Source organism: Chlamydomonas reinhardtii, chromosome 12 (assembly GCF_000002595.2).
Source record: "Chlamydomonas reinhardtii strain CC-503 cw92 mt+ chromosome 12, whole genome shotgun sequence".
Taxonomy (NCBI): Eukaryota; Viridiplantae; Chlorophyta; class Chlorophyceae; order Chlamydomonadales; family Chlamydomonadaceae; genus Chlamydomonas; species Chlamydomonas reinhardtii.
The window spans coordinates 800,235-825,947 of NC_057015.1; the positions used below are offsets into that span (position 1 = coordinate 800,235).

Genomic DNA, 25,713 nt, shown 5'->3' on the forward strand with positions numbered 1-25,713 from the left:
AGGGGTCTCAGTATTACAGTCGGCGACATGCCCCCACGGCGTTGCGCAGTGCGCTTGGCCGATGACACACAGTCGAGCTCAATCAACGTGCAGGTGCGACAACTGTTCCCCGGTCACGGGGAAAGGGGCTGAGCCCTCCACAGTCTGAGGCCGAACAACCTCATCGCCCGGACATAGCCGGGGTCGGTTTCCACAGGCACATTGCCAAACCAGGTGCCTATCTAGCAATCGCGACGCCACAGCAGAGCCAACCGTAGCCAGACGCAGCACAGGTCATTAGCGACGGCCTGGGACTAGGTCCCAGCGGCGCGGAGGTGACTAGCGCAGTCTCACAAACGCACCAGAGCCCACAGCCGCGCCAGCGTTGCCCGCAGTGCCTAAAGTTGGCCGGCTGCCCTGTATGGAATGCTTCCAGCGGCGGGACGGCGCTGCTAGCTTGAGTATTGGCATGAAGGCCAGGTGACTACGGGAGAGCACTCCTCTGCAAAATCCATTACCACCAGCAAAGCTGGCGTGTTTCCAGGGCGTCATACCACGCACGACACGCGCCCCCTAGTGGAGCGAAACGCTGCACTGTCTTATGGTAATGTTGTTGCCTCTACTACGGTATGTACATTGTCTGTCTGCATGCGGCTCATGGCGCCAGCGTGAAACTAACACGCCTGCCCGCTCTTTCCTTGCTCTCGACCACGCCACCGTCCGCAGCTGCACGGCTCATCGTGGTGATGCGGTGTGTTGCCCCTGCAGCCTACTCGTGTCACCCGGCAGCCTGCCTCACAATAGCAACACTCTCTCTAATCACGCATGCAATTGCCTACCCTGCGATGTGATCTCTTTCCTCATCCCTGGCTTGTGCTTTGTAGGAAAGTCAAGAAGCCGTAAGTCGAAAGTTACCCTTGCTGAGCCTCGCCCCGAGGCGCCGAGTGACCGCATTGAAGGGACGACGGCTATCTGCTGCTCTGCCCCGCTCTACCCTGCCCTGCCCTGCCCTGCCCTGCCTGGTGCACACAGCTGCAGCATGTGCACCGTGTGCGTTGCGGCAACCGCACAACGTGCGCGTGCGAGGGGGCGGCGGTAGTGAAAGCGTCCTCCGCTACGGGTTACTGCAACCCCCGGCGGCGCCTGCTGCAGCCCCTCCATTCCCCTACGGGCCTCCCCAGCAGCTGCCACTGCTGCCCTAGCGCGCCGTCCAGCCGCCATCGATGCTGATGCAGGCGCCCGTGATAGACGAGGAGTTGGGGCCGCACAGGTGCACCACCAGCGCACCAATGTCCTGTGGTAGGTGAGGGCATGCAGGGCCAATGATCCGCGCGTGTGTGTGTGTGGATGCTGCGCCCTGACCTCGACGAGGAGTGGACAGGAGGGCTAGCAGCAGGATCCAGATGTGCTCTCCACTCAGCCATCAATTCGCAGGCGTCCGTGCAGTTCCATTTTGGCTACTCAGTAAAGCACTCAAGCCTGTGTTTGCGGCGGTCTTCACCCGCACCTATGCGTCACCCCAGTGCTGCGGGGGCCCTGCCCCAGCCCCCACCCCCGGGCTGCGGCACCCTCCGTATCTGCCGTACTCACGTCCGGCTGCACGAACTGCTTGGTGGGCTGGTCCGCCAGCATCACGTCCCGGATGACGGCCTCCACGGGGATGCCGCGGATGCGGGCCGTGTCCGCGATCTGCAGGGGCGGCAGGGGCGGCAGGGGTGGCAGGGGTGGCAGGGGTGGCAGGGGTGGCAGGGGCGGCAGGGGTGGCAGGCCAAGGTGAAACACGGGGAGCGGCAGGCACAAGGTGACCGTCCAAGGAAGCATGCGGGTGGTTGGCGGTCATAGCAGCATCGCCAAGTGAGTAGAATCACACACCAAGGTGAGCGGTCGGGGGGCCAGCCTGAGGTGCCCGGGCTGATAGAAGCAGCTGAAGCACGCTCACACGTGTGCACGCGCGCATGCCTCCGTCCGCGCCCCTGCCCCTGCCACACAAGGCCCCTTCTGGGCTCTCCTCAGGGTCTCTTCGCATCACGTCACGGCTTATTATTACTGTCTAGCACTTCACCTCACTGGCCACTCCACTCACCTGGTTCCGCACCAGGTCGGTGTCGGCATACCCGGGGCACACCGCGTTGACGGTGATGCCCTTGGTGGCCACCTGGGGGCAGGGGCAGGGGCGGCGGCGAGGTGGGGTGAGGTGAGGTGAAGACACGTGGGGGCAAAGGTCGAGGTGGGGGAGGGCCCGCGGGGGACGGAGGGGGGCTTGCAGGCCCCGGTGTTGCACTGCCGGTTGCTCAGCCCACCCTGCGCATACACCGGAGGTGTGCCCTCCAAGCCAAGCCACACCCGCTCGCAAGCCGCCCCGAACCCAGTCATTAATTCACTCCCGGAAGCAACGCCTCCCCCGTCTACCTGCACTGCTCGTGCAGACAAAGGGCCCCCGCCCTCACCTTCCCCGCCCCCAGGCCCCAGCCCCGTGCCCCCCACTGGCCGCACCTCCAGCGCCACGGTCTTGGTGAATCCCGCCACTCCGTGCTTGGCGGCGTTGTAGGCGGACTTGAAGGGGCTGGCCACCAGTGCGTGCATGGAGCCCGTGTTGACCACGCGCCCCCAGCCCTGCTGCAGCATGTGCGGCAGCGCGGCCTTGGTGGCGTGGAAGGTGGCGGTGAGGCACACGCCCAGGATGGCGTCCCACCTGCGTGTGGGGAGCGAGGGGTGAGGAGGTGGGGAGTGAGGAGTGCGGCGGGGCGGAGCGGGGGACGCGGACGGCGAGGGGAGTTCAGTGATGCGGTGGTACCGCGACCGCGCTGGTGGGCACCGTGCCGGCGTTGCCCCACCACACAGTCCAGCACCGTGTTCAACCCGCTTCCCACAGGCACACACATGCCACACACACGCGCGCAATGCACACACATACCAGGTGACACTGACCCCGGCCCGCTGTTTGCTTGAGCAGTCGCATGCACAGTTGTGTAGGCCCTGTCCCTTTGTGCGATCTAACCCATACGCACGGTGTCGCCTTCACATGCACATACACATACACATGCGCGCACACGCACTTGTCGTCGGGCAGCTCGTGCACCGGCGCCACAAACTGGATGCCGGCGTTGTTGACCAGGATGTCCAGGCTGGGCAGGGGGGAGAGGGGAGGGGGGAGAGGGGGAGGCCGGGAGACAGGGAGAAGGGGCAGGGTTTGCATTCGCCGTAGCCAGTGAGGTTGCAGAGGAGAAGATGAGGGCAGGCCGGCGGTGGTGGGTGGGAGGTGTCAGAAGCAGTTGAAGGGCTGCCGTACCCATCACGTGCACTGCCGTACTGCGAGCCCGCGGCCAGTGCGGACCAGTGGGCACCCAGGCGCTGCTCGCGAGCCGATGCCCCTCCCTGTGCCCCGCACTGCGCCCCCATTCCGGCCCCATCCCGCTCCCACCTGCCCCCCCTCTCAACCTCGCGCCTTCACCCACCCTAGCCCCCCACCCTCACCGTCCGAAGGAGTCGGCGGTCTGTTTGACCATGTCACGAATGGCCGCAGGCTTGAGCAGGTCGGCCTCGGAGTAGGCCACCCGCACGCCGTGCTGCGACTGGATGTCGGCGCACAGTCGCTCGATCTTGGGCCGGTCGGTGGGCAGGCCGTGCATGGACACGTCGCAGCCGGCAGCCGCCAGCGCTGTGGAGGGGAGTGGGCGCGGGGGAGGGCGGGGGGAAGGGAGTCCGGGAAGGGGAGGCGTGGGAGGAAGGACGCTGGAGTCAGGGTGACAAACGCTTGATGCTGGTGTCATGAGCTGTAAAGTGCTGTCCGCATGTCGGTACGCCTGTGACGCGCCTTGGCTATCCCATAACGGCTGCCCCGCGCGCTGGACAGGGGCATGCGCAAGCGACAAGGACGGTGTGAAGCCGGGTCTCAATGCAATCCGCACCCACCCCCTCGCCTTGGACACATCCCTGCAGCGGCTTGCAGCTACTGAAGTGTTGCAGCCCCGTGCGCTTGCCGCGGCACATTGACAAGGACGTCGAAACATTGACTTGCACATCCCACTGGGACATGGACACGCACCCTTGAGCACGCCCAGACCGATGCCCTGCGTGGAGCCCGTGATGAGCGCCGCCTTGCCCCTCAGAATGCCGCCGGCCGACATGGTGCTGCTCTGCTGCGTGAGGCTAGAGGAGAGCTATGTCGCAACGGGTAGGAGAACGCCGGAGACCGGGCCGTGTCTGGAGGCACGTCGCAGAGGAGCTTTTCAGAACTCTGTGCCTGAGAGGTAGTGGAATGGCCTCGACGCAATAATACAGCAGCTACGTCACTTGCTCTGCACCGGACCCCGATAACAAGTTTCTGCAAATTGCAACACGACAGCTCCCGATAGGTGATAGAAGCGCTAGCTTTTGTGCATGCATGTAAATCACGAATCTTGTTGGGCCTTTCTTCATCGCCGAGGCGTCAACGCCGTGGCGCCAGCGTGGCGCCATGACATCAATCATCGGCCCCTCCCATTCTCCCTTTTAGTCCTTGGCGAGTCAGCATGAGCCCAGGAAAGTAAGATCTGAGCCGTCAGATTTGCACAGAATTCGACTCCAACGCGGCGGTTTGTTCGACCAACCGACGCACTCGAGTGGTGGGAATAGTTTCGCGGCCGGCAGTTGTTGAAATGATGAAATGAAGACATGGAAAATGATAGCTACTGACGACAGCGAATCAAGAATAGGGCGGATGGGGAGGGTGAAGGGACGGCACTCGGAGGGGCCAGGGTTGCTGCCACGCATCGTCGGTAGTTGCCCGGCGATCAGAGGCCAGGATTCTTGCACATGAACATTACAGAATGATCATACAGCTTGATTGCACAGACCGGGGCCATTTTGCAAGGCCTTCGTTTCCTGACAGAATTGCCCCTCTAACAACTGCGTCCGGCTGTCTTGCTTAGGCGGCATAATCCAGTACTATACCCAGCATGAGACAGGCGCTTTTAACGGATGCTTGAAGTGAGGGATCGACTCGGGGCGGAAAGGGGCAAAGCTCGCTAGCACCCACACACGCAGAACACCGCTGCATGCGCGCCGCTGGCCCCCATCCCCTTGGCGCAAGGGGCGCCCGCTCGCAGCGGCATGCGGCGGGCCCCCTTACGCCGCTTGAACTGAACGGCGACGTGGCACGGCACGCGTGGCGACAGCGTGCCAAGGCCCCTGCCCCCTGCCCGGCGCGTCCGAGGTCGCCCCTGCCGCTGCTGGGCCCGACCCGAGGCGCCGCCCCCGCCCCCGCCCCCGCCATCAGCGGCCAACTGCAGCAGCTAGGCGGGGCAGCTCAAGACAATGGCCCCGGCGAGAGCGTGGCAGTGGCCGCGCCCTTGAACCCGGCTGTCGCGCCTGCATGCACCCTGGACGCCAATGCAGCCACATGCGCTGACAACTCGCCTGGCCTGCTGGTGCGTTCGGTGTGGCGTGAACACGGGGTCGTGGGGTACAATGAGGTGTGATATGGTTGGCGCATGGCTGGGGGGGATGTGGGCGCGTGGCTAGGGGGGATATGTTGCATGGCTGGTTGTAGCCTATATGCTGCTGCTGTTTGTCATTGGTTGCTCTGCCGCTGATGCTCTGTCACTGATGCTATACCACTGAGTCTGTCAGGGCATGCCGGGCTGGCACTCGCCTGCCGACCTGGCGGGTTGGGCGGACGGCGTAGCGGCGCGCGTCCAGCAACTGCGGCTGCACATGCTGAGCCTGCCTCCGGGTGGGTACTACACTTCATTTTACTGCAATTCACGCCAAACCAATGCGATGCAGTGCAATTCAATGCCAGGTATTATGCATTCAAGATGCGCCCCCTGTCACCCTGGTCACTGCTCGCCAACAGGCCTGCCCCTGCTTGCCGCGCTGCACGACCACGAGCTGCTGGTGCGCAGCTGCCGCCGACCCGCCCGCTACGTGGCGGACTTCCACCCCGCGGCAGCCTGGCGGGCGGCGGCGGCGGCGGCCGCCAGCAGGGTGGACGCGGCGGCGGCGCCGCTGTACGGCGGCTGCTGCGGCCAGCAGCTGTACGAGCACGTGTGCGCCATGGGGCAGGCGCTTGCGCACGTGGTGGCGGCGGAGGCGGGGCGCGCGAAGGGGAAGGATGGGATGGACGGGACGCAGCAGGAGGGGCTGCCGGGGGCCGCAGAGGGACACCCCCGGGCGGGGCTGGCGCCAGACGTGGCACAGCTGGCGGCGGTGGTGGCGCGGCAGCTGCGGCATGACCCCGCCTGGTCGGGTCTGGGGCCAGCCAGCCAGTGGCTGCAGCTGTGCCGGGTGCTACTGCCGCTCTTCCAGCAGCCCCGTGCGGCAGTGGCAGACACAATAGCAACAGAGGCATCGGCTGCTGCTAACGACGCCGAGCATAGCAGTGCCAGCGCCGACACGGACCCTGGCACCACCGGTGCTAGCAGCCATGACGGCGCCGACTCGCACGGCTCACTGCTGCGACTGCAGGCAGCTCTGGCGCAGTGCTCGGAGGCGCTGCGGCGGCTGGCGGAGGGCCGGCCGCCTGTGGCGCCGCGGCTGGCACTGCACCCGGAGCAGTGGGCCCTGCTGCGGCCCTGGCTGCCCCAGGCGTATGTGGAGCAGGCGGACGCAGAGCTGAAGGCCAGGTCGGCTGCGGCGGGGGCGGAAGCGGCGGCGTTTGGGGAGGGGGCGGAGGCAACGCGTGGAGCTGGGGCCGAGGCCGGGGTGCGGGGCTTGGCAGCGGGGTCGCGGCGCCAGGTCCCAGCAGCCGCACCGGGCTCAGCGGGGCCAGCGGGCGACGGGCACCACCCGGCGGCAGGAGGGGCGGGGGCCGCGCGGAGGGAGGAGGGCGTGGGCGTGGCGCCCCATGGAGGCGCAGTCAAATGGGTGGAGTGGGTGTCTCCGAGGGAGCTGCTGCTGGCAGCCAGGTGGAGGGCGGCGCCGCCACCTGGCCCCTCCGCCAGCTCAGCGGCGTTCGCACCAGCGGCAGTGGCGGCGGAGGCTGTAGCAGGGCGCCAGTCTGGGCGGCCTGTGAGTCGGCCGCCGCGACTGCTACAGCTGCACGGCGGCGCCGCAGGTGGCGACGTGCCTGTGGATCTGGATCTGGATGCGCTGCTGCTGGACTTCACGGATGAGGCGTTGGAGCTGGCGGCGGAGCTGGCGGCGGAGGCGGCGGCGGCGGAGGAGGAGGAGCGCGGCGGCGAGGCAGGGCCGCGGCAGACAACCGGTGGCGACAGCAGCAGCAGCAGCAGCAGCAGGGGTCAGAGTAGCAGGAGCAGTGGCAGCAGGTCCGGAGCAGGCAGTACGGGTGGTGGTGTGCAGCAGCAGCAGCTGCCGCCGCTGCTGCCGGTGCTGGCCCTGACGCCTGAGGTGTCAGGTCGGCTGCTGCAGCTGCACCCCAACGAGGGCCTGAGGTGGCAGGTGTACCACTCCGGGCCGCTGCGGCAGGTGCCTGCTGGGTGGGATGGTGGTGGGCGGGTGCTGCTGAGTGCTGCCGTGGAGAGCTGCTTGCGCTGCGCGTTGAAATCATCAACTCTTTGCAACTTGCTACCAAGGCGTGATGTGACCGCACACACACACACACACGCACACACACACACACTGATCGCACCTCGCACACACACACACAGGCGCGCGCGCTGCTCCGCGCCCTGGACGAGCTGGTGGCGCTGCGGGCGGCGGCGGCGGCGGCCCACGGCGCCGGCTGCTGGTCCGACCTGGCGCTGAGGCCCGGCGGCGGCGCGGGCGTGAGCGGCGGGCTGGGCGGCGGCGGGCTGGGCAGTGCCCTGGGCGGGCGGCGGGGTGCGGAGCGGCTGCTGCGTGACCTGGCGGCGGGGCTGAGCGAGTACGGCGACAGGTGGGTCGGGTTGGGTGGGGAGGGGCAGCGAGGTCAAGCAGCGATTTGGGCGTCACAGGCGTACAAGACCAAAAGGCTATGCAAGGTGTAGGGCTACGATGGGCCGCGTCAAGGCCGGCACGTCAGCCCCAGTACGGTCTCTCAGCAACACCCGTCAAACCCGTCCGGCCAGTCCTTTTGCGTCTTCACTTCTTCCGTTCCTGCCTCTCCACCCATCTGCTTGCCCCCAGCGAGTTGGCCACACTGCAGCGCGCCCAGCGTCGCCGCGGCGGCAGTGCTGGCGGCGGCGGCGGCGCCCAGCTGGACCCCCAGTCGGACCCGCTGGACCCGTGGAACCTGCCGTACGTGCTGCAGGCGGCAGCGCAGGCGGCGGCGGTGTCACGCTACGACACGGGGTGGGGCGCCGCCTACGCCGACTACTTCGCGCCGCCGGGGCTGCTGCGAGTGAGGTTGGGGTTGGGGCGATGGAGGGGTTTTTGGTTAGGGGGAGGGTGTCACATGTGGCATTCCAGCCTGGGGTCGAAACCAACATCATAACCCGCATTGAAACAGACCTCGAAGCCCGCTCGACGCGAATCCGGGAACTTGCGGCTAGGATTGGCCGGAACCCAAGTGACCAGACATGTGGTTTGGAGCCGCCAAACAACAACGTGTACTGTGGCAAATGGTCCGTTTTCATCAACCAACCTGGCAGCCGAAGTCGAGGCAGCTGCTGTGCCGACGGACTAAGCCCCCTTTCCCGGCCGTACTTCCTTCATGTACCTCACTCCGGCTTACAGGGCAGCGACGCGCTGTGTCGGGCACTGTTCGGGCTGGGGCTTGTGGGACCTCTGCCGCTGGCGCCCGGGGAGGCGGCGGGCTGGGTACAGCCAGAGACGGCGGAGGAGGAGGAAGGGCAGGGTCGGCGGCGGCAGCGACAGCAGCAGCAGCAGCAGGCCAAGGGCAGCCAGCGCCCCGATGACAGCGCTGATGGCGGCAGCGACGGCGGTGGCGGCGGGCCGGGCGAGGGCGACAGGGGTGTGGGCAACGACGTGGTGCTCAAGGCGGAGGTGGTGTGCGTGGAGTCGGGCAGCACACTGGGGTGAGGAATCAGTGGTGGCCGGGTGTGAGCGCGTATGCAGACACCGGGGTGTGCGCCAGTGCTGAGCGGCCTGGTGCTGGTGGGTGCATGCGAGGCGGAGGATGTGCTGGTTGGGGGTCGCCCCGCCGCCCATGTCGAGCGATCGCCCTCACACGCATATCGCCCCCCCCCCGCCCCCGCCTCCACCCCGCCCCCTCCAGGACGGTGTACTTCCACCTGCACGGCCGCCTGTCTGAGTTCCCCTTCACCACCCTGCTGCGGCACGGACCCTGTGGCGCAGCCGCCGCTCCCGCCGCTCCCGCAGCTGCCGCTGCTGTGGGCGGCGACCACGGTGACGGTGACGGAGACTGCGGCGGTGGTGGTGGCAGCAGCAGCCAGGTCCAGGTCCAGGGTCGTCAGGTCCAGGGTCGTCAGGTCCAGCCGCCGCAGCAGCAGCCGCCCTGCCCGCCCTCCCAGCAGGGGCCGGTGGTGCTGGTGCGGCTGCCGTACCGGGCGGAGCCGCGGTCCGAGTGCGGGGGGCCCGACAGCCCCTACTTCCTCAAGGTGGGGGTGGTGGGGGAGAAGACAGCGGGCGTGGCTCGTGATAACGGTACCCTGGGCAAGGTCAGGTGGATGTGGGAAACAAACGCGCATCGAGTACAGGAGGGGGTTCGCCAGGATGTTCCGCTGCGCTCTCACGATTTGTCACCCGACTGACTCCTCCCGCGCCCCACCCCACCCACCCACCCCCAACCCCGCCACCCGGCTGCCCCCTCCCCTCACTCCTCAGGCCTGGCTTCACGAGCTGGGACACGCGCTGCACCACATCGCCTCGGCCGCGGCGGCACCCGTCACACACGCCTCCGCCGGCGCCTCGGCGCCCAGCGGCCCCTCCGCCACAGTGGCCACCTCCGCTCCCAGCCCCAGCCCCAGCCCCAGCCCCAGCCCCAGCCCCAGCCCCAGCCCCAGCCCCAGCCCCAGCCCCAGCCCCAGCCCCAGCCCCAGCCCCAGCCCCAGCGACCCCCACCGCCCCCAGCAGCCCCCTGGGGGCCGCCTGGCCCTGCTGAGCGGTGTGGCTGCGCCCCTGGACGTGCGCGAGGTGCCGGCGGCCCTGATGGAGCACGTGCTGCGGCAGCCGGCGGCGCTGCGGCGGCTGGCGCGGCACGGGCGGCTGGACTGCCCGCTGCCGGACAGGGACTGCGCCCGGTGGGTGCGGGTGCGCGTGTGTGTGTGGGCTGAGACAGCTGGCAACAACGCATGGACCTCTGTCATACGGAGTGTTGCTACTGCCGCTAGCTGATGCCCCGCCTGCTACTGCCAGTTGCTGATGCCCCGCCTGCTACTGCCGCCTGCTACTGCCGCCTCAGGCTGGTGGCCCAGCTGGCGACGTGCTTCACCTCCACCGTCACGGAGCTGCAGGTGCGGACTGAGGGGCAGGGGCGCCGGGGCGAGGGAGGGCGGGCGGCGGAGGGGGCAGAGGGGCGGCTAGTGCCACTGGAGTTGCCACCGCACATGTGCCTCTGCGAGTGCTCCTGCGCGTCCTCCACGCACGCATGTGTCCGTGCTACACCCCCACGCAACCCTACACGGCTACACCCCCCACTTCGTCTGCAGTCTTCAGTGCATCCTATGCTGCTTTTCCAAACATCCCTGCAACCCCCACCCACGGTCATCGGTACGCACAACACCACACCTGCTGTCTACCTCGCTACCCTTCTCTGTACCAATCCTTGCAACCCACCCACCCCACCCCTCGCCCGCAGTCGCTTGTGGCCGCGGCATTGGCCGACCAACTCATGCACGGCCCCCTCCCGATCACCGTCACGGCCCCACTTGATGCGGGACAAGACACCGCGGTGACAGCGCCAGCGGCAGGGGCTGCAGGGAGCGGCGGCAGGCGCGGCCCCGGACCCGGCCCCGCCCTGCGCGCGCACCTGGACGCACACGCCGCAGTCAGCTCCCTCACTGCCTACCACATGCGGCAGCAGCAACAACAGCTACAGCCACAGCCGCCCTCGTCACAGCTGCAGCTGCCGCAACTACAGCCGCCGCTGTTGGTGCCTGGCCCGGACGTGCTCCACCACCTGGAGGCGGGGGCGGTGGTGGGCGGGGCGCAGTACGTGTACGTCCTGGCGCGACTGGTGGCGGCGGCGGCGTGGCGGGCGCACATGGAGGTGGGCGGGGGCGTGGGGCAGGGTGCCGTGCTGGCGCATGCGCTGCAGCCAAGAGCGGGAGGGCGGGGTGGTGCGTGTTGGCCTCGTGGCCGTGAGCCGGATGCCGTCCGGCGTTATGCTTACTTACCGCGCTCGGTCTTGTCGGGATGTGTTGTGTCTGCAGGAACAGGTGGCGAGCCTGGCTCTAAGCAGTGGCGGTGGTGGGCTGCCGGGTGGCGGCACAGGCCGCGCAGTGGGCGGTGGCGGCAGGACCGGCAGCGGCGGGCGGCTGGTGCGGCGGCGGCTGCTGGAGGCGGGGGCGCACGTGCCGGGAGTGGAGGTGCTGCGGGACCTGCTGGGGGCGGAGGCCTTCGTGCAGCTGCCGCCGTTGCCACAGGGGCTGCAGGCTGGGGAGGGGAGCAGCAGCGGAGGTGCAAGCGCCATGGCCGGCGCGGTTGCGGCGGCGGGCGGGGACTCGAGTCTGGGTGCGGCGGCTTCCCTGGCGTGGGCTGGCGAGGAGTGCTGGGTGCCTGACCTGGGTGCGGAGGTGTTCCAGGACGTGGATCTGCTGGGCTGACTGACAGACACACACATGTGAGGTGCTGACAGACACACACATGTGAGGTGCTGACACACACATGTGAGGTGCTGACACACACATGTGAGGTGCTGACACACACATGTGAGGCGCTGACACACACATGTGAGGCGCTGACTGACACACGCATGAGGGGCTGACAGACTGACACAATGATAACAGACAATCGGCTGACAGGCATGGAGACAGAGGCCGCATGAGATGCCGCGGCTGTTGCGGTGTGTAACGTACGTTGGCTCCGGCGTCCGGACTGATGCAGGCACGGACACATGATACGCGGCGCGTGCGCAGTGCCGGGGGACATGCGTGTGATTCACACCTGTCGCTGGGTGGACGACACCACAGCGAATGAGCAGCTGGTCGTGGTTGAGGTCGGCCCGCCGTGTGATCAAACCCATACACGTTTTCCTTCTCCGCAGTGTCTGTTCCTGTGACTTCAGATTGCGGTCTCTCACCCTTTTGCTGCGATTTCTTGCTGCCGCAACTCTGTTGGTGACAGCACTCAACGGGGGATCTGCGGAAGGCTGCGAAGGCTCACAGGCGTGTGGGGCAGCCGGGCCGGTACAGCTGGTTGCTGGCCGCGTGTGTTGAGACTTGGTGGTGCATGGGTGCAAGGTCTTAGGCTGAGGCGGGGGGGGGGCACACCGGAGGAGCGTCACCTCATTAGGTCAGCACCGCGCACCGGCCCGAACAGACCCTTACGCACCATGTTCACAGCAGATTGATGTACAGTCCCGAGCCGGGCCTCAAAGGCATATGGGTGTGCCCAAAGGTGCCTTGGAGCCGCGAGTGCCGCGCCGCTCACAGTAAGGCAGCAGCAGCGCTTGCCTTGCAGACGTACCGTCTGTCAGCCGCCCAATACACAATGTAGCCATGCTGCAATTCTAAACATTCAGTGTCGACCCCTTCCCTTGTCCTTGGACAGACACAATGCCAGGCCCTGCATGCAAGGTCTTGGTAGCGGGCTCCTTTCTCTCGTGCCCTAAAGTACACACACGTTCACCAGCCCCCGCAGGGCCAGCACTTCGTCACCGCCAAGTCAGTCCCTACGATGCCCGACCTCAAACAGCTTGTCAGTCATTGCAGCTGCCGAATGCTAACATGAAATGCACATTGAACGCATCTCGTGCAGAATCACCAAGTGTTCCCAAACGCCGTGCCCCCACCTCTTAGTCATACCCTTCCTCGTCCGCGTACTCGTACTCACGCCCCGCCACACGCTGCGCCGACACGCCCGCACACCAGCCGCCCGCGCACCTGCCGCCACCACCACCGCCACCCACATACCCAGCCTGGCCATCCAGCTCCCCACACTCGCCCCCCTCCTCCTCTCCCTCCTCGTAGTCATAGCCGTACTCGTAGCCGTACTGCTGCGCCCGCCACGCAGCCGCCGCGTCGCGACGGCGCCTGGCTGCCACCCTGTGCCGCCGCCCTGCAGCCACCTCCTCCTCCCCCTCGGCCCGGCTCACCACACCCGCACTCCCGCCGCGGCCGGCCGCACGGCCCCGGCCGCCAGTGTTGACGGGGCCCTTACTGCTGCCGCCACCGCCGCCGCCACCGCCCCACCTGGCGGCCTTGCCGGCAGCAGCCGACGCCAGGCGGGCGGCGGCGGCACCGCCGGGCGGCTGTGACGGTGCAGGAGCGGGCGCCGCAGCCGGCGCCGCCGCCCCCCCGGTGCTGTTGCTGTCATTCGACACAACGAGGGGGCCAGTTGGGGTGGCGGCTCCGGCGCCGGCTCCCCGCAGGAGCATGTCGTTCACCTTGCGGCGCACCGTCTGGGAGGCGGCGGGAGCACGGGCGGTGGTAAGTCGAGTGTGCACGGGTGGAAAGGAGTGTGTTTGAAAAGGAGCTTATGACCTGGTTCAATGACGATGCGTTTGTGTGTGTCCATGTGTCCGACAACGACGTTGCTGTGGTGCGTCTCAGCACATAATATACACATGGGAGCCCTAAGAGGCCCTCGCCCGGCACGTCCCCTGTCAACACACTCCCTGTGCCACTCGCCCCCTCGCCCTGTGCCACTCACCCGCTGCAGCTGCACCTGCATCCACTCCTGTGCGGGGCCAAACAACATGCAAGGCACTGGGGGTGAAGGTGTGGGCAAGGAGCGCGTGTGCCCATCCTGCGGCTGCCCCGCACGTGTATGCGGTACAGACATACATGCATGCGGCACATACAGCCGTATGCCCTGCCACGCACACAGACACCAGATACCGAGTAGCTCCACCAACCCACGTGGTCCGGCCGTAGCCAGCCCGTCCGCCCGCCCAGCCAGGTGGCTGTCCCGGCCCCACGGCCCCAAGGCGCCACGGCCCCACGGCGCGGCACCCGCTCGCAGCCCAGATCCCCACACCTGTGCACCCGCCCACCCGCACTCACGCCTCCCATGCACCCACCCACACCCACACACACACACACACTTACTAGCACACACGGGCACGCACACACACACACACACACACACACACACACACACACACACACACACACACACACACTTACGAGCACATACACACACACGCAATTACACACAAGCACACACACACACACACACAAAAGCACACACACACACGCACGGGGGCACGCACCTGCAGGTGGGTGGCGTACACGTGCGACACGTAGTGGATGAACCTGCGGGCGGAGGCGGGCGGCCGTGTGCGAGGGGGTGTGCATTAGGATCGCGGGATGTGTATGTTGCCGGAAGGGCATCAGAATTTGTGTTGCCGGGAGGGCGTCAGGAACATACATCAAAGCAACAACACGCATGCACGCACGCATGACCCACATCCACGCGTCGGGCTGCTCCTCGTCCTGCCCGCCCTCTGGCAGCCAGGAGGCAGCTGCGGCTCCAGGCGGGTGGCCGTGGGCCGCCGCCAGCGCGCCGCCGCCTGCAGCCGCCGCGGCTCCTGCACGCACACAAACACGCAGTCACACTCATGCACACGTAAGGCGCGAAGCCGGACCAGGTCAGGGTGGGCAAGCGCCATCAGGCACAGGCACGGTGTGCCCGCCCCCTCTCACGGCTTCAAGCTCTCTGGCCCTCCCCCGCACGCACCACAGCCCCTCAGGTGTAGGCCCCACTGCCCCTCCTCCTCTTCTGCCCCCCGGCCCCCCCCCACCCCCCCGCACCCACCCGGCCCCCAGCTGCCCGACATGGCCCGCCGCACAGCCGCATGCGGCAGACCCCACAGCTCGCGAGCGCCGCCGCCACCGCCGCCATCGCCGTCAGGGAGCCCCGCCTCCTGCCCCTGCCGGCCGCCGCCGCCTCCTGCTGGTGCTTTCCGCTTGCCACTGCCCCCCCGCCTGGAGCCTGCGACGCCGCCGCCGCTGCGGCCCTGCTTGCCGCCTTTACTCCCGGCAGCTGCGCCCTTAACCCCGTTGCCGCCCTTTGGCCCCGCTTCAATGGGTTCTGACCCATCCCCGCCCCCGCCGCGTTCCCCAGCCCCGTCTTCCCCACCCCCGGCCTCCGCCTCGCCGTCCGCTGTGCCGTTGCCTCGCTCCGCGAGGTGCTTTATCAGCAGCCCCACACTGCGCAGGCTGCGGCTGGTACGACTGTTGTTGCTGCTGCTGCTGCTGTTGCTGCTGCCACTGCTACTGCTGTTCACTGCCGCCGCCGGGTCCCAGTCACCGCCTGGCCGCAGTGTGGCCGCGCCTGCCCCCGCCGCCACCCGCCTCTCCACGTCCAGCTCCAGGGACACTCGGTACAGGTGCAGCATGTCCAACTCAGCCTGACAGGGTGGGTCGGTGGGGGTAGCCGCACATGCAAGCCGAGGGCGGTGGCGGTGGTGCGGGGCACACAGCCCACGCTGCGGGGCACAAAGCCCACACAGCCCACACAGCCCGTGCGGCCGTGACAAACCCAGTCCCAGTCCTCGCCCGCAGCTACTCCCGCCTCCCCCCCTGCCCCTTGCCTGTCGCACCTCCGCAACCTTTACTGATTCCGGAAGCAAGCCCGAAACCCTCACCAGTCCCCCTGCCCCGGCCAGTCTTCCCCCTCTCCTGATTCTGGTTTGCTTGGGATAGGAGTAGACTCCTCCCCTCCCCTCCCCTCCCCTCCCCTCGCCCTCCCCTCCCCTCCCCCCCCCTCGCCCTCACCTCCATCTCCGCCAGCTGCGCCCCCCGCGCCGCCAGCTGCTGCAGCAGGTCTCGGTGCCGCCGCCCCGAGCGGCTGAGCAGACCCCACATGGCCAGACCGCCGCAAACAGCCACCAGCGCCTGCGTGGGCGTGCGCGCATGAGCGGGAGGATGAAGGGGTGAAGAGGTGAAAGGGTGCGCGTGTGCCGTGTTTGGGGTGGTCCCTACAACCTCCGTCTGTGGGCTGGTCTTGTGTCCTGGTTTCTTTGGGATTGGCGGAAAGACACCTCCTCCCCACCCCGCCTCCCGGCCACCATCACCCCTCCTCACCAGCATGAGGGCGTACGCGAAGGCCCTCAGCCTCAGGTTGCGGAAGCGGTCCGCCCACTGCGAGTCCAGGTTGGTCGCCACCAGCTCAACCTGGGGCGGGCGGTGGAGGGGCAGGGAGGGGCGGGGAGGGGGCGGCGATTGGCACGGCGCGGATGACGCGGATGGGGAAGAGTGCAGGCAGCCAAAGCAAATAGAGTGCGACGGTGGGTGTGGACCAGCCAGCCCCTTGCCAGACCCAGACCTCCAAAGTCCAAACCCAATGCCGTGCACACAGAACCAACAATCGACACGAGCTGGCTGAACCTCAGCTGCTCCTCCTAGCCCCCGCCCTGCCCACCTGCGTCTGCAGCATCTTCTTCTCCGCCTCGAAGGCCGCCGCCGCCTCGCTCTTCTGCCCCATCTGCACCGCCCGCGCCACCAGCCACTTGAGCTCGCCCTCGTTCACCACCTTGCTGCCGGTGATGGCGCCGCCCCAGCGACCAAACCGGATCTGGGGGTCCGGACAAAGTAGGCAGCCGGCGAAGGGTGGCGGGCATGAGTTGGGGTGTGCGGGTGGGGGGGAGTTGTTAATGCCTGCCCAAACTGAACCAAACCCATTTTAGTAGAGGGGGGACGTCGCATGCGGGCGCGGTAGGAGGGAGCGTGGTCACCAACCCACTGCCTTTAGCCCCGGGACACACGCCGGTTTGGGGCCAACACCCGCACCTCCCGCAGCCTAGGCCCCACCGCACAGCCCACGCACAGCCCACGCACCCGCACCCGCACCCGCACACACGCGCCTGCACCCACCTGGCTGAGTGTGTAGGCCTGCACGGGCACGCCGCTGTCGGTGTAGTCGCTGCCCAGGCGCGCCAGCTGCAGGCTGGCCGCCAGGTCGTCCAGCTGCAGGATGCGGATGCCAAAGATGCCGCTGCCCGCCGCGTAGCTCAGCACCAGACCGTCGTACTCGCCCAGCTTCACCATGGCGCCTGCAGAAGCGGGGCCGGGCGTAATCAGCCAGCCAGGAGAGGCGGAGACGGGGGCTAGCAGCACGGCCGACAGCAGAGTGGCAGGTACCCGGATGGGCGCAGGTTTAAGATGAATGCATGGAGGATTCGATGGGGCTGGTACTGGGGTAAGTAGGGTTTGGGGTGGTGGGAGGTGGCACGGAGCACACACAGCGCCACCGGGAGGGCGCAGCTGGGCGGCTGAACCCAGATGGCCAACGCAACCCGTCCCTGAACAACTGCCTGCCGGCCACCTTGCGTTCAGAGCAGTACCCGCTAGCCTTGATATGATATTTTCGGGGGACACTGACTAGGTATGGTGGAAATGGAAATCCAACGCCCCTCCCCCCTCCACACACACGCACACGCCGCGGCCGCCCCCACTCACCCACGAAGTTGCGCATGTCGTTGTCGCGGGTGCGCTCCTCCTCGTAGCTCACCGTGCCCATCTTGTCGGAGCGCACCTCCGCCGACTCGCCCGCGTCGCTGGTCTTGATCTTGATCACGTACTGCGTGCTGGGTTTAAGCTTTTTGATCTCGTACTGCGAGGGGAGGTGCGTGCGCATGTGCAGGAGACACACAGCGGCGTGAGATGCGGTACGTGTCTGTCGGTGTGTCTCAGTGTCAAGTGCACCGAGATGTGGACTCGGCGAAGGGCCGGGGTGGCAGTGAGGCGCCCCGCGGGGTCATGCTGGCCAGCTGGCTTTGCCCTTGTACTCGTGCCTTGTACTGGAGCAAACATATCCCGCCCTCCTTCTCATCCGTATGCGCATGCCGGCATGCGTCTTCTGGTTTACCGCCTTTCCCTACTTTCATGTATCTGGTGAGCCAAAGAAACCTGGCTTGGGGGTTGGCTAGCCCCTTGGCCTCTCGCACAACTTCGAACGCGTCTCGACATGTTCGTCTTCCGGTCTCCTTGTCGCTTCCCTAACACACACACACACACACACACACACACGCACCTCAAAGTACTGCACCTCCCCCGTGACCGGCTGCCGTACAGCCAGCTCCGGCCCCAGGATGGTGGCGGGCTGCAGCGTCACCTGGGGGTGCGGGGGCGCGGGCGGCGGGGCGAGTGTGTGTGCGTGTGTGCGACGGCGTGGGATGTGGCTGGTGGCTGGGTCGGTGGCTGTCAGGGGGCCGGCACGCCGTGGCTGCCATGGCGCGGGGGTGGGCGACATGACAGGGAGCCGTAGGGCTCCTGCTGCAGCGTGCGGGCCCAGTGATTGGCGAGTGGCGCTCCCACCCTACTCCAAGCCCATAGCCACCTACCCACCCCTCCTGCCTTCCCATCCATGTAGCCCCCCTCTCCCTGCTGGGTGTCAGTTATTTCGGGCTTTGGACCGACTACCCCCCATCCCGAGTCTCCCAGGAACCTAGTGCGTCCCACCGAACCTTTGGATCCACCCACACACACACCTGGGTGCCAAACACGCTGCCACTCTTTTTATAGAAGATGCGGAATGCATCGCTGTACGGCGCCGCCTGGTAGAACCCGATGATGAGTGTGGAGCTGGAGGACCACACCTGGGTGGAGTGCGTGGGGGAGACACGGGATTTCGGGAACGCTAAGCAGGAGGCGGGCAGGCAGCGGCGGGGCAGGCAGGGGGTGAGCCGGGCAGGTAGGCAGGGAGTGCTTTTGTGGGGATGATAGCGAGCGCTATGTGTTCGCTGAGTCCCGAGGTGGCGCTGGCGCTGGCGGTGGCAGCGTGGCGCCCCCCGGCTGCATGCAGCGCTCTACCTCGCTGCGCGGAAGTCCCGCACCAACCGCGTTCCGGTACCGCCAGTATACGTGCCAACATATACCCATATACGGTACGTGCCCACAGGGGGGGCTGTGCCAGTACACGAGTGAGAGTGAGAGCACGTGTTGTTTTGTGGTTGGGGGGAAGCGGTTTAGGTTGGGTGGGCGAGGGAGCACACCTTCTCCGGCTTCGACAGCTGCCCTGGGCCCAAGGCAACACGTTGTCGCCGAACTGGCTCGCCTGGTGGGGACTCCACCACGGCATCCATGGCAGCCACCTCAAGCTGTCCTCTGAGTCCGGATATGCAATGCTATTCCAGGAAGAAACGCAGAGCCATCCTGTCGCCTGTCGTCAACCGTTCCATGACGTTGCCATCTCCCGCAGTGCACACGGATTGAGATATAACAAGTATATTTTTACGATGCAACAGTTGCAGAGCGATATTCAGTGACCTGTATGCAAAAACAGCAAAGTTGACCAGGTGATTACACGATATGAATTTCAGACAATGCAATACCACTGTAAAGATTAAGTGTTGTAAATTAATCAAAGCCACAAAGGTACCACAGAGTGGACTGGAAAGCGGAGACAATGCGCCGATCCCCATTGCTGCGGCCTCTTTAACAGTGCAAGGCCCCAACGTAAAGGTTATTGTGTTACATTCACTTCACATTCGTAAAAATGGCCCTTGTAAGTGCGCAGACGCGGACAGCGTTGTGTGTATGCCACCGGTGTCGGCAACATGCTTCAGCGCCATTCAATTTGCTCATGCTAGCTTGCTAAGTCTTTGTTCACTTGATGCCAATGCAGCGCTCGATTACCCGCGTCTCGGCGCGCACCGCCTGCCGCGCTGCCACGGCCGCTCGTCGCGCGGTGAGAATGCGGCCGGCGGGCGATCTGGAATGTCTCGTATGGCGCACATGCGCGCATTAGTTATAGCACGCCCGGTAGTCATCGTCTGCAAGTTGCTGGCTTCCGGAGATCGCTTGTGGCTAGCACACATGGTATCAGCGGCGAGCTCACCCGAGAGCGCACAAATCCTGCGCTGCATTTTATCAGCATGTATGGTGGTCGTTGTCAAATGGGCACCTGGGCATTCTGGGTCCGCCCGAATGGCCACCGCCTCCGGGGCGTGTGTGGACCGTGCGCACCTCCGTCTGAAATCCCCCTTCATGTTGCCTCACCTCACCTGGAACCCCCTGTGCCCCTCTGCCACCTACAGGCCGTGACTGTGCGTGCGGCCCACAACCCCGCCGCCGTCACCAAGAAGGTGAGCGGCCTGGCAGCTGCGGTATACTGGGGACACCGGTACCCTGCAGCAGGCTCGGCCGGGCAGGCAGGCGGACCGCGGGGAGGACCGGCTCGACATGGGGTGTTGCCGCATAGCGCTTGGCCTGTAAGGCCTTGGCCGTGTTGGAGCGAGTGCTGGGCCTGCCGATCATGGCAGTGGGACCGCCGGCCGGTGCAGGCGCAGCGGTGCCTGCCAACGAACCCTCTCTTCACGACGCAACTAGCGCCCAGCCCCCGCCCCTCCATTGCCTCACGCCCCGCACCCACCCACCATGAACCTGCCTGCTCCACCGCACCACACACCCTGCGGCCCGTCCCTCAGGTCTACTTCGACGTGAACATCGGCGCCAACTCGGCCGGCCGCGTGGTGATTGGCCTGTACGGCAACGACGTGCCGGACACGGTGGAGAACTTCCGCGCGCTGTGCACCGGCGAGAAGGGCTTCGGCTACAAGGGCTCGGTCTTCCACCGCGTCATCAAGTGAGCGGGCGGAGGGCCGGCGGGCGAGACAGCAGCGCAGCTGGGGGCCCGGGTGGTTGGTTTAATCAGCGCATGAGGGGGAAGGGTTCGACACGGTGGGCGGTTGGCATGTTTGCGGGTGTTGCGGAAGGGAGGACGCGGCGCTGGCGTTGCTGGGTTGTGGGACGTGTGGGCAGTGGAAGCAGTGAGCGGCTATCGGATTGTGTGCTCGGGGGTGCACGGTCGGTGGACGAGCTCGCCACGCACATCCCTGTTGCTGCCGCTGAAGACTCTGTGTGTCCCGTGTCGCCGCTCGCCTCTCTATCCGCATCGCAGGCAGTTCATGATCCAGGGTGCGTGTGTCGGTTGGCGGGGAGGAAGAGCGGGCCAGTTGCCGCCGGGAGAGTGTGTGGGTGTGGGTGCGGGTTTGCCGGGAAGGGCAGATGGGGGAACGGGAGGGCGGCTGTGTCGGCGGCCTAGCAGCTGGCTGGGCGGGCGAATGGGGCGGGGGCGGGGCTGACCCAAAACCAGAGGGCCGGGCGCGTCCATTCAGGTGTATTGCGTGCTGTGGGCTCTGGTGCAAAACATGTGAGGCCGCGGCACGTGCTCTTGGCCCGGCCTGGTCCTGCCCCATGCCTGCACACACGTACCCCAACGCTGCTGACCCCGTCGTGTGTGATGTGTGTGTTCAGGCGGTGACTTCACTGCCGGCAACGGCACCGGCGGCAAGTCCATCTACGGCGCCCGCTTCAACGATGAGAACTTCAAGTGTGAGTGGCAGTGGGAGCGGGTGCGGGTGCGGGGCTGCAGGCGGCAGGGAAGGGGATGGACAGGGAGGGCGAGGGGAGGTGGCGTAGGTTGTGCCACGATGTGGTGCAGGCTGGGGCAGGCGGGTGTGCGCGGGTGGGAATGGGCAGCGCGGGGTGTGTGCTGCTAGGTGGCTTGGCCGGCAGCGGCACTGCAAGCGGCACGGCTGCTGTTACCAGCGCTTGAGGGGCCTGCTTGGCTACTCCTGCAGTGCTGCAGCGTTTGTGTCCTTCCTCCCCTCTTCACCCCTCCTCCGCCACGCCCCCACAGACAAGCACACCGGCCCCGGCATCCTGTCCATGGCCAACGCCGGCCCCAACACCAACGGCTCGCAGTGAGTGGCAGCCCCCGCACCCGCCACCGCACCAGCCACCAGGGCACCAGGCTGCAGGTCCACGGTTTCTGTTCAACAGGCTTGGCGATTACTGTCGCACCCACCCCCGCCCTGTCCAACCAATGTCGCACAGCATGTCGAGCACTCGTGACCGATACCTCGCCCCCCCACCCCCTCTCCCCCCTGTCAGGTTCTTCATCTGCACCGTGGCCACCCCCTGGCTGGACGGCCGCCACGTGGTGTTCGGCGAGGTGGTGGAGGGGCTGGACGTGGTGGCCAAGGTGCGAGGGGGAGGGAGAAGAGGGAGAGGAGGGAGGGAAGGACGGGAGGCCCAGGAGGGCTGGCGAGGAGCAGCTGATGGAGAGATGGCGAGGGCCAGGCAGGCCATACGGGCGAGGCGTGTGCTCTGTGCTGGGCCCAAAGTCCCACGCCGCCGTGCCGCCCTGCACCCCCTGCACCCCCCGGTAACGACTACGTGACATCTGTACCTTCGCTCCTGGCTACGCCTTCTCGTCTTATTTGACATGCATGGACCCCCCCCTGCCCGGACACTAGGTGGAGAACTCGCCCACCGGCCGCGGCGACCGCCCCGTGGAGCCCATCACCATTGCTGCCTGCGGCGAGCTGTAGAGCGGCCCCGGCAGTACCGTAGTAGCGGTGTACGCAGCTGAGGGTGATGTTTATGACGGACGTGCGTGTTGTGGGGAGGGGTGTCGCAGCGTGCCAGCAGCGGGTGAAGCGCGGCAAAAGCGGCATGAAGCTGAATTTGTGATGTGCATGGTGAAGCCGAGTTTCGGGCTGTGGCTGTGACACGGCTGTAAGGCTGTAAGGGGTGTGTTGATCGGACCCTGCTTGGGGTGCTGTAACAGGCAGTGGAAGCATATGTCTGAACAGCAGCGGCCGGCGGCGCGACAGCGTCGGCACCAGCTGGAACGTGAAACCTTGTGTAGCAGTTCCGCGACCACGTTCGCCCACCATACTTGTCTATCAAGATAGTCTCAGCGATCTGCTGCTGGTATCCAAACCCATAACGCAACCATGGCAAGTAACCTCTCACTGCCCAAGCGGCTGGAAATGCTGCCAACGGACGCGTGAAAGGTTGAACTGGACCACGAGTGAAGCTGTCGCCTCACCTCCGGGCCATGAGGGGCGTGCATGACAGCACGATACACCCCGCAACTCGATTGCACATCAGGGCCTGCGAGGCGGACGCTTGGCAGCACGGACACGCGTCCCAACCTGGCGAGGTGCTCCCGCCGCGCGGCCTGACTCTGGTCAGCCTCGCGCTGCTCGGCGCTGCGCCTGAGGCCCGACAGCGCATCAACCATGGCGGCGGCGGCGCAGGAACTGGCAGCTGCGGCGGCGGCGCAGGGCCTGGCGACTGCTGCGGCGGCGCAGGGCCGGGCGACTCCGGGGCGGCGGTGCAGGAACTGGCGGCGGCGCAGGGCCTTGGCGGCGGCGCAGGCCCTGGGCCCAGCAGTGGCGACATGCATGTGCATAGCACAGGGGGCAGCCCAGGCCACGCTGAGAAGGCGAGCGCGGCGCTGTCCGAGCAGCGGCGCCAGCGTGCAGGTTGTGACCTGCCGGTGTCTGGTTTGTGGTCTTTGCTGGCGAGCATAGCGTGGCACGGCGTGCGGCGGGATTGATTGCTGTTGGTTTGTTGCCGGCTGTGCTTGTGCTTGACAGCGGGACGTGGCTGTACTGCCAGGACACATGGCGGACGGTGCAGGGGGGGGGGGGGTAGGAACAAACTTTTTTGACCCCATGACCCCCCGACCAAGCGACCAACCAACCCCCCCAGCCGTACGACCCCCCAAAAACCCCTCAGAATCCCTTAGTTTTTTGTCAGGTTGGTGCCAATTGACTGCTCTCGGTGAGATCTATCGCTATGTAAAATGATCCGCCTTGGGAACACACTTTCACCGACTGACATGTAGACATGGACGTGTCCATCCGTCTGCCGACAAGAATCCCGATAGACTGGCCTGCTATGCAACGGCTTACTCCAATGCTACTTGATAATACGCAATGTGCTGACACGTTCATCCATGCAAAACCCGGCCGGCACCGGCCTGTCCCTGACCAGTTCCCCAGGCATCTCCCGACTTGCCAACATGCCGCTCCCCAAACTGCCCCAAACTATGCACGTGTGCTGACTCTGGGGCATACCTACGCACGCATCGTTGAGCTGCACCCATTGCGCCGCGTGCTGCAGGACAGAAGCGCTAGGAACAAAACTCGGCACGAACCTGTGCAAAACCTTGTGTCGCTGGCGAAGGCCTCTGCCGCGTCCGCCCATTCTGCTCCTCCTCCTGCTCGCTGTGGCCCACCCGCAACCCAAGCTCATGTCAGACGTCGCTATCATCATCGCTGGCCAGACTGCTGCGCTCCGAGGCGCTGGGGTCGGAGTCGCTGTCCATGTTGTGCATGGCGCGCAAGTGGAATCGGGCTTGCAGTTTTTTTCTTTATGTGTCAATATGTCTCAGGTGCAGCAAAATGTGAATTCCAGGGAGGGCTGCAGATGTTGCGGGTTCGTTTTGCGACGCGGGCTCGCGGGTGCTTGCTAGGCTGCTAGAAGGCTTTCAAGGACTCGAGTATGACCAAGGTAAACTCGTTTCCACCTCCTTTGCTTGCTGGTCAACGCGAAGGGCGCCTTACCAGATGGAAGGGGGCGGGGGTATATCATAAGCGGCTACGTCTTGCTTGAACGTGGAGCTTACACAGAGCTAAGAGTGGCATATGGTATCAATAGTAACTGTGTGAAGGAAGTCATGCTTAGCACAGACGTCTGTGCTAAGCATGACTTCTAGAAAATTAGCCGCGTTCCTGTACTCATTGCAGACTCTGCGTGCTAGCATTCTGCGGGGCGATTGAGCGGACTGAACCTGTTTTGTTCTGCTATATGCGCCTCCGGACTCAAAGGAGTTAGTGGGGCCGCATGGACTACGACGCCATGTAAATGCTCATGCTCATAAGCTGGCCGACGACGAAACTCCTTTTCGTTTGACTCCTTCAATCAACTACAATCAACTTGTTCCAGTCGCTTGAGCCCAACCAATCCTGCGAAACTAGAACTACTTTGTGAGCACCACGCTTATCGGGCTTCATGCCACACGCAGGAGGCGAAAGAAGGTGCGCGAAACCTTGCCTTTTTGACATTGTGTGGGCATCGCTAACAACTTGCGTATTCCTACACGATAACAGATGGAGGTTTTCAAGGTCGTCGCTGGCCCGGGCATCATAGCCGCGGGCTTTGTGGCAGCTAGCTACGTGTCTAGCCAGGGCTTCGTACAAGCTGCGGGTGTGCTGGGCACTCACTTCGAGGACGGTCTGAAGGGTCATATGGCCAGCGAAGGTGCTGGGCAGCACCTACTTGCAACCGGTTTTGAGCACTTGAGCAAGGCGGTCAAGGATAGCAAGCCTTTCTTTCATCTGCTGTCTTTTGGGAAGTAAGCGGTTTCCTTTAGAGCATGCGGTAACCTGAAGGCTTTTCAGAAGGATGTGAGGGTTCTCCGTGAGGTATGATGAGTTGCCTTCGGCATTAGGTCTCTCAGTGTCTCTGTTTCTTTCGATGACACGCACATGGAAAGGAGCCTCGTTGATATGGCCAAAGAACTCGTGATGTGACGCTGCTTGATGGAAGGATAGAAAAGCTGTAAAGTGAACAAAGTAAGTACCTATGGTGTCACAGAAGCGCGTCTCGCGACACAAGCGTGTAAGGTTGGGGGTCAGTTCCGTGTGCAAAGTTTCAGAATGTCTTGCCTTGGGCTGCCCGTGAACTTTAGCTTAATAATCCATGTGTGCGACTCCGCAAGAAGCATGGATCGGAGAGCAACATCTTGTTCTACAAGAAGACACCATGGGGATAAGATGCCACACCACAGCACCGCAGCACCCAGCTACTGTACATGAGGTCGGCCTCCGTTCACCCTGGCGGCCCACCTCCCTAAAACACAGTAATCAGAAGCAGTAACCAGCAGCACACCAGTAGCAGCCAGCTCTCCGCCTCCTCTCACTCCTCTGCCACAACTCTGTGTGTGTGTGTGTGTGTGTGTGTGTGTGTGTGTGTGTGTGTGTGTGTG

At 65.4% G+C, this 25,713-nt stretch overlaps 5 protein-coding genes across 6 annotated transcripts; 3 read left to right on the forward strand and 2 right to left on the reverse strand.

Moving 5' to 3' along the window:
* Positions 1-4,677, reverse strand: CHLRE_12g495850v5 (uncharacterized protein). Its single transcript, XM_001700469.2, has 7 exons — positions 4,025-4,677; positions 3,454-3,637; positions 3,036-3,104; positions 2,473-2,671; positions 2,063-2,134; positions 1,570-1,668; positions 1-1,273 (listed from the first exon to the last, which is right to left on the reverse strand). Exons 1-7 carry the CDS (start codon positions 4,104-4,106, stop codon positions 1,178-1,180), a joined length of 801 nt encoding a protein of 266 aa, XP_001700521.1. The 5' UTR covers positions 4,107-4,677; the 3' UTR covers positions 1-1,177.
* A 100-nt stretch (positions 4,678-4,777) lies between these two features.
* Positions 4,778-12,279, forward strand: CHLRE_12g495900v5 (uncharacterized protein). Its single transcript, XM_043067997.1, has 11 exons — positions 4,778-5,387; positions 5,590-5,692; positions 5,816-7,386; positions 7,569-7,795; positions 8,026-8,239; positions 8,575-8,876; positions 9,077-9,419; positions 9,646-10,061; positions 10,223-10,274; positions 10,619-11,029; positions 11,193-12,279. The coding sequence occupies exons 1-11, from the start codon at positions 5,016-5,018 to the stop codon at positions 11,583-11,585; spliced, it is 4,404 nt and encodes a 1,467-aa protein (XP_042917996.1). The 5' UTR covers positions 4,778-5,015; the 3' UTR covers positions 11,586-12,279.
* A 2-nt stretch (positions 12,280-12,281) lies between these two features.
* CHLRE_12g495950v5 (uncharacterized protein) lies at positions 12,282-19,287 on the reverse strand. Its single transcript, XM_043067998.1, has 13 exons — positions 18,920-19,287; positions 18,416-18,523; positions 17,959-18,039; positions 17,385-17,538; positions 16,800-16,978; positions 16,348-16,500; positions 16,011-16,100; positions 15,702-15,821; positions 14,740-15,334; positions 14,392-14,512; positions 14,195-14,237; positions 13,633-13,659; positions 12,282-13,381 (listed from the first exon to the last, which is right to left on the reverse strand). The coding sequence occupies exons 1-13, from the start codon at positions 19,007-19,009 to the stop codon at positions 12,776-12,778; spliced, it is 2,367 nt and encodes a 788-aa protein (XP_042917997.1). The 5' UTR covers positions 19,010-19,287; the 3' UTR covers positions 12,282-12,775.
* A 100-nt stretch (positions 19,288-19,387) lies between these two features.
* Positions 19,388-25,360, forward strand: CHLRE_12g495951v5 (uncharacterized protein). 2 transcript variants are annotated; one of them, XM_043067999.1, is made up of 11 exons: positions 19,388-19,431; positions 19,552-19,614; positions 19,964-20,011; positions 20,354-20,511; positions 20,827-20,843; positions 21,183-21,260; positions 21,568-21,631; positions 21,822-21,912; positions 22,187-22,873; positions 24,118-24,763; positions 24,836-25,360. In XM_043067999.1, the coding sequence occupies exons 1-9, from the start codon at positions 19,423-19,425 to the stop codon at positions 22,259-22,261; spliced, it is 603 nt and encodes a 200-aa protein (XP_042917998.1). In that variant the 5' UTR covers positions 19,388-19,422; the 3' UTR covers positions 22,262-22,873; positions 24,118-24,763; positions 24,836-25,360. The 2 variants fall into 2 exon arrangements, with proteins under 2 accessions (XP_042917998.1, XP_001700546.1); XM_001700494.2 differs by lacking the exons at positions 24,118-24,763; positions 24,836-25,360 and having other exon boundaries at positions 22,187-22,591.
* CHLRE_12g495952v5 (uncharacterized protein) lies at positions 22,638-25,361 on the forward strand. Its single transcript, XM_043068000.1, has 3 exons — positions 22,638-23,163; positions 24,118-24,763; positions 24,836-25,361. The coding sequence occupies exons 1-2, from the start codon at positions 22,958-22,960 to the stop codon at positions 24,131-24,133; spliced, it is 222 nt and encodes a 73-aa protein (XP_042917999.1). The 5' UTR covers positions 22,638-22,957; the 3' UTR covers positions 24,134-24,763; positions 24,836-25,361.
* The last annotated feature ends 352 nt before the right edge of the window (positions 25,362-25,713 follow it).

Excerpts from the sequence above, each read along its gene's own strand:
- CHLRE_12g495850v5 (XM_001700469.2), bottom strand. The coding sequence starts at position 4,106 with ATGTCGGCCGGCGGCATTCTGAGGGGCAAGGCGGCGCTCATCACGGGC. Across the intron at positions 2,135-2,472 it reads CCAAGACCGTGGCGCTGGAG|GTGGCCACCAAGGGCATCAC; the intron begins GTGCGGCCAGTG and ends CCCTGCCCCCAG. Across the intron at positions 1,274-1,569 it reads AGCAGTTCGTGCAGCCGGAC|GACATTGGTGCGCTGGTGGT; the intron begins GTGAGTACGGCA and ends CACCTACCACAG.
- CHLRE_12g495900v5 (XM_043067997.1), top strand. The coding sequence starts at position 5,016 with ATGCGCGCCGCTGGCCCCCATCCCCTTGGCGCAAGGGGCGCCCGCTCG. Across the intron at positions 7,387-7,568 it reads ACTCCGGGCCGCTGCGGCAG|GCGCGCGCGCTGCTCCGCGC; the intron begins GTGCCTGCTGGG and ends ACACACACACAG. Across the intron at positions 9,420-9,645 it reads ACAGCCCCTACTTCCTCAAG|GCCTGGCTTCACGAGCTGGG; the intron begins GTGGGGGTGGTG and ends CTCACTCCTCAG.
- CHLRE_12g495950v5 (XM_043067998.1), bottom strand. The coding sequence starts at position 19,009 with ATGGATGCCGTGGTGGAGTCCCCACCAGGCGAGCCAGTTCGGCGACAA. Across the intron at positions 16,979-17,384 it reads CGACATGCGCAACTTCGTGG|GCGCCATGGTGAAGCTGGGC; the intron begins GTGAGTGGGGGC and ends CCGCTTCTGCAG. Across the intron at positions 15,822-16,010 it reads TCGCGTACGCCCTCATGCTG|GCGCTGGTGGCTGTTTGCGG; the intron begins GTGAGGAGGGGT and ends ACGCCCACGCAG.
- CHLRE_12g495951v5 (XM_043067999.1), top strand. Across the intron at positions 20,012-20,353 it reads CCGCCGCCGTCACCAAGAAG|GTCTACTTCGACGTGAACAT; the intron begins GTGAGCGGCCTG and ends CCCGTCCCTCAG. Across the intron at positions 21,261-21,567 it reads CAACGATGAGAACTTCAAGT|ACAAGCACACCGGCCCCGGC; the intron begins GTGAGTGGCAGT and ends ACGCCCCCACAG.
- CHLRE_12g495952v5 (XM_043068000.1), top strand. The coding sequence starts at position 22,958 with ATGGCGGCGGCGGCGCAGGAACTGGCAGCTGCGGCGGCGGCGCAGGGC.